The sequence below is a fragment of the Colobus angolensis genome, unplaced genomic scaffold (assembly GCF_000951035.1).
Source record: "Colobus angolensis palliatus isolate OR3802 unplaced genomic scaffold, Cang.pa_1.0 Scaffold93, whole genome shotgun sequence".
NCBI lineage: Eukaryota > Metazoa > Chordata > Mammalia > Primates > Cercopithecidae > Colobus > Colobus angolensis.
The window spans coordinates 3,302,109-3,312,693 of NW_012123265.1; the positions used below are offsets into that span (position 1 = coordinate 3,302,109).

Consider the following 10,585-nt stretch of genomic DNA (forward strand, 5'->3'; position numbering starts at 1 on the left):
AAAAAAAAAAAAAAAAAAAGAAAGAAAAGTGGCTTTCTTCATGGTAAGAACTATTGAAACCTTAGAATTTTTTAAAAACGTGTTTAAGGACCAGACATGGTGGCTCAAGCCTGTAATCCCATAATCCCAGCACTTTGGAAAGCCGAGATAACAGGATCTCTGGAACCCAAGAGTTTGAGACCAACCTGGCAACATAGGAAGATCCCACCTCTACAAAAATTTAAAAATTAGCTGGGTGTGATGGCACATACCGTTAGTCCCAGCTACTTGGGAAGCTGAAGTGGGAAGATCACTTGAGCTCACAAGATGGTGGTATCTCTCCACACTGCACTTCAGCCTGGGCAACAGAGCCAGACTTTGTCTCAAAAAAGAAGAAAAAAAGCCTGTTCAGGAGTTTGGTGCAATTAAAGATGCCCAGGGGAATGTCTTTGCTGCCCTAATGTTACAAAGCTCACACTGAATATGTCAGAATCAGCATTTTGTATCACCATCCCCAAATCCTTGATTTTGCAGTTGGATGTGACTAGGAAGTTTGTCACACACAAGTGCATGTGTGTTTTGTGCTTGTTACTGCCTTCTTTTCAGTGTTCTAAAGCTGACACGTATTTTTATTTATGTGCATATAATTTCTTTTCCCTTTTTCCCCCAGTTGTGAAAGATTTTCAAGACTATATGGAACCTGAAGAAGGTTGTCAAGGTTCACCACAGAGGAGAGGACCTCTGACCTCCGGCTCCGATGAAGAAAATGTTGCCCTGCCTCTGGGTGACAATGTGCTGACTCATAACCTGGGGATCCCGGTGTTGGTGGTGTGCACAAAGGTGCGTGCCAGGGGGTTGTTGGCTTGGCTGGGTTCAGGTAGTGAACAGTCACCATCTGCAAGAAAGTTTGAGAAACTATTGACATTTTTTTCCCAAGGGAGAGTTGGGCTTATTTGGGATTCATTAAGGTACATTGAATATGTCAAGACAGAAAAAATTACCATGTAAATTGAAAATTTAAATGCAGGAAACATGACTAGTCAGTTTACTCATGGCCTAGGATTAATGTCTCTGAAGCACTATTGACTTTCAAACTTAGAACTCACAGCAGTTGGCCAGTTGCAGTAATCTCAGCACTTTGGGAGGCTGAGTGGGCAGATCACGAGGTCAGGAGATGGAGACCATCCTGGCTAACACAGTGAAACCCCATCTCTACTAAAAATACAAAAAATTAGCCAGGCGTGGTGGTGGGCGCCTGTAGTCCCAGCTACTTGGGAGGCTGAGGCAGGAGAATGGCGTGAATGCAGGAGGCGGAGCTTGCAGTGAGCCGAGATCACGCCACCGCACTCCAGCCTGGGTGATAGAGCAAGACTCTGTCTCAAAAAAAATAAATTAAAAAAAAAAGAACTCACAGCAATTTTCTTAAGTCTGTTTAAATCAGTTGATGTGGTCCAAACTGATGGTGGAAAAATAGAATGATGAGGTAGGAATAGAAATTAAGTTCAGTCATGCCAGGCATGGTGGCTCACGTAATCCCAGCATTTTGGGAGGCTCAGGTGGGTGGATCCTTTGAGGTCAGGCGTTCAAGACCAGCCTGACCAACATGGTGAAACCCTGTCTCTACTAAAATACAAAAATTAGCCGGGCATGGTGGCAGGCGCCTGTAAATCGCAGCTACTCGGGCTGAGGCAGGAGAATTGCTTGAGCTGGGAGGCTGAGGTTACAGTGAGCTGAGGTGGCGCCACTGCACTCCATCCTGGGTGACAGAGTGAGACTATGTCTCAAAAAAACAAAAAGAAAAAAAAAAAACTAAGTTCAGTCATAGAGAAATAAAGTTGTATCTCTTATATGAGGAAGAACAATAGGTTTTAAAACTTTTTTTTTTTGAGATGGAGTTTCGCTCTTGTTGCCCAGGCTGGAGTGCAATGGTGCCATCTCGGCTCACTGCAACCTCTGCCTTCCCAGTTCAGGTGATTCTCCTGCCTCAGCCGCCTGAGTAGCTGGGATTACAGGTGCCTGCCACCACGCCCGGCTAATTTTGTATTTTTATTAGAGATGGGGGTTTCTTCATGTTGGTCAGGCTGGTCTCAAACTCCCAACCTCAGGTGATCTGCCTGCCTTGACCTCCCAGAGTGCTGGGATTACAAGCATAAGCCACCACGCCTGGCCACATTTAGGGTTTTAAAAGTACTTTATTTCCAGTCAGAGCCATCATGTTACCCAATTATAGTGTGCCATTTTCATCCTGTTCTTGAGAGTGGAGCCCTGTGGAGTGGAGTGCACAACTGTGTGCACTGGGCCTGTCTCCTGATGGGAGCTTGTTTGATGTTTAGAACAAATTATTAGGTGATCAGACCTATTACATCTTCACACTGAGGCCCAATATGAACGAGAAAAATCTCCAGTTCTTTTTTACTCTTCTCTAATTAATGCTTGGACCCTGAGCTATGGCTTTCTTCTTTGGAGCCACAATACTTTATATTTGAAGAATGCGGTGTTCCCATCACCAGCAGGCAATGAGGCAAAAAGATGACTCTGTCTGTCTTCCCTGCAGTGTGATGCAGTGAGTGTCTTGGAGAAGGAGCACGATTACAGGGATGAGCATTTGGACTTTATCCAGTCACACCTGCGGAGGTTCTGCCTTCAGTGTATCCTTTGGGTGCTGTGTGGGGCCTGGGTCACAGGCTTTCTTCCAAATGGGGCATCTTCAAAGAGATAAAGCACCTCCCGAACTCAAAATAGTGTTCTGCCAGAGAGAATTTTGTATATATCTTTTTAGTAGGTTTATGTTTTACTGTGTTGGAGTTTTAGTTTTATTAACTTGTGTCTACCTTTGATCATGTGTTTGTTTGTTTGTTTGTTTGTTTGTAGGCAGTGTTTCACCATTTTGGCCAGGCTAGTCTCAAATTCCTGACCTCAAGTGATCCACCTACCTCAGTCTCCCAAAGTGCTGGGATTATAGCTGTTAGCCACTGCGCTTGGCGTATTTTTTAATTGTTTTTCTAAGATGGAGTCTGCGCTGTCACCCAGGCTGGAGTGCAGTGGTGCAATCTTAGCTCTCTGCAGCCTTGTGCTCCTGGGTTTAAGCAATCCTCCTGCCTCAGCCTCTTGAGTACCTGGGACTACAGTTGTGTGCCACCACATCCAGATTTTTTGTTTGTTTTGAGACAGAGCTTCACTCTTGTCATCTAGGCTGGAGTGCAATGGCATGATCTCAGCTCACTGCAACCTCCATCTCCTAGGTTCAAGCGATTCTCCTGCCTCAGCCTCCCAAGTAGCTGGGATTACAGGTATGAGCCACCACACCTGACTAATTTTTGTACTTTTAGTAGAGATGGGGTTTCACCATGTTGGCCAGGCTAGTCTCGAACTCCTGACTTCATGTGATCCACCCACCTCGGTCCCCTCAAAGTGCTGGGATTACAGGCTTGAGCCACCACGCCTGGCCATCTGGATAATTTTTGTATTTTTAGTAGAGACAGGGTTTTAGCATGTTGGCCAAGCTGTTCTCAAATTCCTGACCTCAAGTGATCTGCCCGCCTCGGCCTCCCAAAGTCCTGGGATTACAGGCGTGAGCCACAGCGTCCGCCCAATTTTATAAATACTATGCATTTGATAAGCTTTCGTGTTAAGAATTTAATGTGATCATTTTATCATCAAATTACTTTTATCATACTGTCTTAGAAATATTTTTTTGTTTTGAGACGAAGTCTTGCTCTGTCGCCCAGGCTGGAGTGCAGTGGCCTGATCTTGGCTCACTGCAAGCTCCGCCTCCTGGGTTTATGCCATTCTCCTGCCTCAGCCTCCTGAGTAGCTGGGACTACAGGCGCCCGCCACCTTGCCCAGATAATTTTTTTTTTATTTTTAGTAGAGACGGGGTTTTACTGTGTTAGCCAGGATGGTCTCGATCTCCTGACCTTGTGATCCGCCTGTCTCGGCCTACCAGAGTGTTAGGATTACAGGTGTGAGCCACCGCGTGTGGCAGAAATATTTTTAAACTTTGCTTTTATGTAGAAAAGGTCAATTACCAAACAGGGTATTGTTTTATAGGCCATTGGTGTTTCCCATATGTTTATGTTTCATGCTGTGCATGATAGAGAGGTGGTGGTGTCTGCAGTCTTTTGAGTCCTGTTACTGTAAAAGGCCAATAGCAGCTGGTGCCGTGGTTCCACACCCTGGGGTGGAGGTGAGAGATGAGTTCCTGCCACCTTTTTTGGGATGGCCCATTAGCCTGTTGGCACCCATCCCTCAAAAAATGGGTTTAGTGATAAATTTGGTCACATGTAGGCATCTGCCTGGGAAGGAATCTGTGTACCTTGATATTCTGAGAGTATTTTCCTGGGCTAACCTCAGAGCCAGTACTTGACTTCTCAGGGAGTAATTTGTGGGATCAAGACAACAATTTACATGTTAAAAAATAAACTGCACAGCCCACTAGCATCAACATAGCTTTATGCTTTTGACTTGGTTCATCTGCTACTATGACCTTTTTACTTACCTATTTATTTATTTATTTATTTTACCAGTTTGCAATATGCATATGTAATACTATAAGCGTTTTAGTTTTTAAAATTGTAACGCTTTCTGTTACTCATGTATTGATCAAAAACTGATCAACCTATGAGTAGTACTTTGAGGTTGTATGTGTTTGATTTTGTCTCCTCCTGCAGTGAATTGATTTTTCTTAAGCAGATTGATTAGATGGAGCTGCCTTGATTTACACATCAGTGAAAGAAGAGAAAAACCTCAACTTGTTGTATAAGTATATTGTTCATAAAACATACGGTTTCCACTTCACCACACCTGCCTTAGTTGTGGAAAAGGATGCCGTTTTTATGTGAGTTATTTTGAGATGATGCTTTGAAACTCTTCTTCTTACAGTACATTTGCTTTTTACATTTTACCCCTTCAAGGAAAGTGCCTTCTGTCTGTGTCTTCTACAGCCAGCTCTCTCAGTGCACCTTCTCTTTCTGCTCCTTTCCGGATTATGAGGCATTTGCCTGAGGGAAGTGGGTGGTGTGGTCAGGGGTGCTGCCTTTCTTCATTGAGAGCAAGTTGCCAAAACCTAAGCTAGCCATTTTTGGCACTCACTGTCAACTCTGGTAAAATACTGGCTGGGGAGGGAATATAGGGAATTGTGCTTGGGGGATCCTGAATGTCTTCTGTTAAAGCGCCTGCTTTGTGTGTTGGCAGGGATGATTGCAAACATCCTCTCAGCATCTCTGTCAGCACAGGCGTTGGCTATACTAAGTGCTTACTGTGTTTCTGGCATTTCACATTTTGGGAGCCACTGGAGTTGATTGTCCTCGATAGAGACTTGGATGCCTGTTTTCCCAACCTGGTGTCTTTCTCTCACTGGAGAATCATAGTGTTGCTGGATGCATAAATGTGAAGCTGTGGTCTCTGACAGGAATTGTGTTAGCAGATTGATGTTCAGGCTTCAGTATCCTCCTGACTTAAAAAACAATTACATTATTCATTCAGGAAACCTTACTCAGCACCCACTAGGTGCTCAGGTTCTCTGCAAGGGACACAGAAATGAATGATACGTGTTCCTTGCACATGGCACTGTAGAGGGGACATACACAGCTGAAGAAGGGAAGGGCAGTGATGGGGTTATGGAGGAAGTATGACAGGGAAGGTGGGAGGGTGATGCTGGAAGACAAGTGGTAGATCCCAGGCAGACTGGAAAGAATTGCAGTAGGGGAAGCCGGGGAGTGCAGTCTGTGAGAGGCTGGAAATGCGAAAGCCAGGAGCTATCAGGGAACTGGGTTGCCTCCTGCATAGTCAGGGAGAGTGTCACTCAGGCTAATCCTAGATGGCATACCTACAGGCTTGGGCTGATTTTAATGACTTGTTCAGAGCAGTCAGGCAGGTGCCAAAGGCACAGCCCAGTGAGAGGTGTGTTTTTGGAATCACTTGGTATCCAAATCACATGTCATCCCTAGGAGCAAGGAGACCAGTTGATTTTGGGGCTGGTCTGGAATGAAGAAGCATCTCTGAACTTTCGAAGGCTGCATGGCCCACGGCAGTATCTCAGTCATGCCCTACCCCTTTGCACATTTGGTCCTGTTGGTTACTTCTCTGGTGACTGGCAAAGTCAGCAAGGATATTGGGGTGGAGCACCCTGGCTAAGTACCCTCTTGATTATAGAGCTATGGAGTAGAAGTCAGATGGAGAATGAAAGGCCTGTGAGAACAATCAGTCAGTTGCCATCTTTCAGAGCTGCTTGAGTTCAAAAGTGTGTCATACAGGACGTTTTACCATTGCTACCTTTAAGGGATTCAGGTGGGAACCCTAGGCTGTGGCTTCACATAATGGAACTTGGGTGCCATCCTACCTGTGATGTTGAGCTGCCCAGCACTGGTGTAGGAACCTCAAGGACTGTGCTCCTCTGGTTTGGGGCCTAGGATAAACACAGGCCCTGCATGCCACTTGGTTCTAGGGCACATCTTCCCATGCAAGCAAAGTTAATGAACCAGTCCACAAGATAACTGTAGAAAGAATTCTTAGAGAAACAACCTGCAGGAGGGGAGCCATGACAGAGCCCAAGAAAACCATCCCATCCTGAGCTCTGCCTTCTGTGCTGCTCTCTGCATCGTATTCTCTGTCGGAACAGGATCCCACTGTGTCCTTGCTCTTCTAGGCGGAGTTGTGGGAAAGTGCTAAATGCTTTGAGTGGGGCAGCCTGTGGAGTCAGATCTCGTACTGGCTCCTTAGACCTTGGGCCCGTGAACTCAGTGTGGAGCAGGACCTGCGATGTTGTTCTGATGGATTATATCCACAGTGTATTTTGGCACATCTGCCACAAACAGCCCCCAACAACTACACACTGTCTCTTATGGGAAGGGTCCTACCGAGGAGTCCTGAATGTGATCTGAGTATGCTCTAAGGCAACCCCAGAAAAAGCAATTCAGTTCCTCTTCTCTTTGCCTTTAGACCTGCAGGCTGGGACAATGAAAAGAAAATAGCTATTTTACACGAAAATTTTACAACCGTGAAGCCAGAAGATGCATATGAAGACTTTATTGTGAAACCTCCCGTGAGAAAGGTAGTCAAAGACAATTGCTTTAAGGGCTTAGGGCTGGGCGCGGTGGCTCACACCTGTAATCCCAGCACTTTGGGAGGCCAAGGCGGGCAGATCACATGAGGTCAGGAGTTTGAGACAGCCTGGCCAACATGGCGAAACCCTGTCTCCACCAAAAGTACAAAAATTAGCCAGGTATGGTGGCGGGCGCCTGTAATCCCAGCTACTTGGGAGACTGAGGCATGAGAATCGCTTGAACCTGGGAGGCAGAGGTTGCAGTGAGCCCAGATTGCACCACTGCACTCCAGCCTGGCAACAGAGTGAGACTCCATATCAAAAAAAAAAGAAAAAGGGTATAGGTGTTTTTTAATGCAAAAAGAAACCTATAAAGATGGGGCATGGTGGCTCATTCCTGTAATACCAGCAGTTTGGGAGGCTGAGGCAGGAGAATTGCTTGAACCCTGGAGGCGGAGGTTGCAGTAAGCCGAGATCATGCCACTGTACTCCAACATGGGTGACAAGGGCGAGACTCTGTCTCAAAAACAAAACAAAACAAAAAACTATAAAGAAACAGGTCTTACATGTTGCGTAGTTTGTAGGGGATAGTGGGGAGTAGTAAGTCCCAGGGCCTTTTGTTGATTTTTTTTTTTTTTGAGATGGAGTCTCGCTCTGTCACCCAGGCTGGAGTGCAGTGGCCAGATCTCGGCTCACTGCAAGCTCCGCCTCCCGGGTTTACGCCATTCGCCTGTCTCAGCCTCCTGAGTAACTGGGACTACAGGCGCCTGCCATCTCGCCCGGCTGTTTTTTTTTTTTTTTTTTTTTTAGTAGAGACGGGGTTTCACCGTGTTAGCTAGGATGATCTCGATCTCCTGACCTCGTGATCTGCCTCCCAAAGTGCTGGGATTACAGGCTTGAGCCACCGCCCCTGGCCTTGTTGATCTTTAAATGAGGTCTGGTGTTATGTAAATGGCTCGAGGCTGGTGGGCAGGAGTGATGGAATGCCCACCTGGAGTTGGTGGTGTTTCCCATTAAGTCCTGCCAGTGCTGCTGTTGCCTCTGGATTACTGTTACTGGATCCCCTCATGTGATGTCCTGCAGACCCTGAGGTGTTTAGAACCTGCGAGACTTAAAAACGCCAGTTGGCTACATGCCACAGCTGGTTTTGGGAGAGGTCTGTGCCAGGCTAGAAAAATGTTACTCTGCAGTCTCAGCAGGGATCCCCCAGACCTGTGTCAAAGCCTGAGCCTCATACTCTCCTTTCGGCATGAAGTTTGACAGTGGTTGGGAGTTTTCTTGGCCTGTGGCCACAAACGTGTATGTTTCTTCACAGCTGGTCCACGACAAAGAGTTGGCAGCAGAAGATGAGCAGGTGTTCCTAATGAAGCAACAGGTAGGAAGACCAGTGAGGTTAGAACAGAGGCCTTCTCATGTATGAAATGCCAGTTCCTAGGGTGGGATTGGGGGTGTCTGCATGTGGGAATTCACAGAGAGCTTGCAGTGGTAGAGGGGTTGGGACCAGGTCTCATTCCCTCCTATTTCTAGGATTAGTTGGGGATGGACCACCTCCCTTAGCAGATCACCTGTCTGCCTTGCAGACTCCTACAGGAATAGTAGGATTCGTGTCTTTTAAGTGCTTTCTTTGGAAATGCGGTTTTCTGGCATAATTCTTCCTATGTTGACAGTTTACCAAGTAACCTGACTACACTTCCATTATTTCTTTCTTTTTATTTATTTATTTTTAATTTAAGTTCTAGGGTACATGTGCACAACGTGCAGGTTTGTTACATATGTATACATGTGCCATGTTGGTGTGCTGCACCCATCCATTATTTCATGTAACCTCACACAGCCCTGTACATAAAGGCAGGTGATGCCCATTTTGCAGGTGAGGAGAGTAACTTCCCCAAGCTGACGGTTTAGAATGCAAACTGCACATTTCTCTAACCTAGATTATTGTTAGATTTGTCCTGGGTCTACCTATTGTCTGCCCAATGGTACAGGCAGGTCAGCAGGAGGTTTTGATGGTTCTTTTTCCAACTGTTTCCTTCTTTTTCCAACCTTTTCCTTTCTGTCCGTTGCTTGCTTCCTGAGCTTCAAAACTGGTTACTTGGAGTATTTTTTTTCACCATGCGCCAAACTGCTCAATTAAAATTTTTTGCATTTGTAGTATAAAACATGGGACTTAGTTGTTGTTAATAGTGCCCTCTAGTGGAGTACTTGGAGTAAGTTTTTCTCTAGGCCTTGGTTAATGACCAGTTTGTACCTCTCTTTGCAGTCACTCCTTGCCAAGCAGCCAGCCACGCCCACGAGAGCTTCTGTGAGTACCTTACACTAAACAGAGGGTCAAGGCCTAGTGTTGCGGGTGTCATCAAACTTTATACCATTATTTGTGAGAGCTTATATTTGTGTGGGTTTTGTATTTTCAGTGGGAATTTGGTTTCCCTAAAGACCTGTGACCAGAAACATAAAAGAAACTCAAGATGTTTCTGGTGAAAGAATGCAACTCTGGGAATTAGAGTGAGCTGGCTTTGTTATCTGGATGTCTTTCAGGAGAACCAGATCCAGAAAGGGCTTGAGTTGAGAGCATGCTGCCAGTCCTGTACCATAGCCTATGAAAAATATCCTGCAGAAGCATGTCTCCATTTGTGGCATATGTATTTTTTGTTATTGTTATGCCTGTGTGTGACCTTAGCTGCTTTTGAACTTAGGAATCTCCTGCAAGAGGACCCTCTGGCTCTCCAAGGACTCAGGGTCGGGGAGGGCCAGCCAGTGTACCTAGCTCCTCCCCAGGCACGTCAGTAAAAAAGCCGGACCCAAACATCAAAAGTATGTATTCCTCAAAAGTATGTCTCTTTGGAGAGTAGTAGTTTCAGACCTGAGCCCTACAGGGGCTGCGTGGCTGAGTCTATAAGGTGGAGACTCATGGAAGCCAGGCTATTCTCTTCCTCAATAAGGACTACTTTCCATTTCCCTCATTCCAGAGGAAGAAGGTCTGTGGTAGACAGAGACCAGGGTCTGTTCCTTTGTTGGAATTGGTAGCCCATGCACCTGGCTCTGTGTGAGACCTCACTTAGGCCCTGCACATTCCTTCAGAGAGGAATGCAAAATAGTAACTTTATTTTATTTTTTTAGAGACAGGGTCTCAGTCTGTCACCCAGCCTGTGGCACAGTCATGTGATCATAGTGCACTGCAGCCTCAACCTCCTGGGCTCAAGCGATCCTCCCATGTCAACTCCTGAGTAGCTGGGACTACAGGCGTGTGCCACCATGCCCAGCTAATTTTTTAAATTTTTGTTGTAGGCCAGATGCAGTGCCTCATGCCTATAATCCTAGTACTTTGGGAGGCCAAGGTGGGAGGATCGCTTGAGCTCAAGAGTTGGAGACCAGCCTGGGCCAAATAGTGAGACCTCGCCTCTACAGAAAATTTCAAAATTAGCTGGGCATGATTGTGCTTGCCTCTAGTCCCAGCTACTCAAGTGGATGAAGTGGTAGGATCGCTTGAGCCCAGGGCATTGAGGCTGCAGTGAGCTATGATTATGCCACCGCACTCCAGCCAGGGTGACAGAGTGAGACTCTTTC

The 10,585-nt window shown here is 46.2% G+C and overlaps 1 protein-coding gene across 2 annotated transcripts in view; it reads left to right on the plus strand.

The window, feature by feature from the left end:
- Positions 1–10,585, plus strand: part of DYNC1LI2 (dynein, cytoplasmic 1, light intermediate chain 2) — a 32,046-nt gene that overhangs the window by 14,728 nt on the left and 6,733 nt on the right. For both annotated transcript variants that reach the window (XM_011932098.1, XM_011932099.1), the window contains 7 exons: positions 650–819; positions 2,534–2,627; positions 4,681–4,816; positions 6,919–7,030; positions 8,337–8,396; positions 9,282–9,323; positions 9,715–9,832. In XM_011932098.1, the coding sequence (XP_011787488.1) occupies positions 650–819; positions 2,534–2,627; positions 4,681–4,816; positions 6,919–7,030; positions 8,337–8,396; positions 9,282–9,323; positions 9,715–9,832 (732 nt within the window). The remainder of the gene's footprint in view (positions 1–649; positions 820–2,533; positions 2,628–4,680; positions 4,817–6,918; positions 7,031–8,336; positions 8,397–9,281; positions 9,324–9,714; positions 9,833–10,585) is intronic.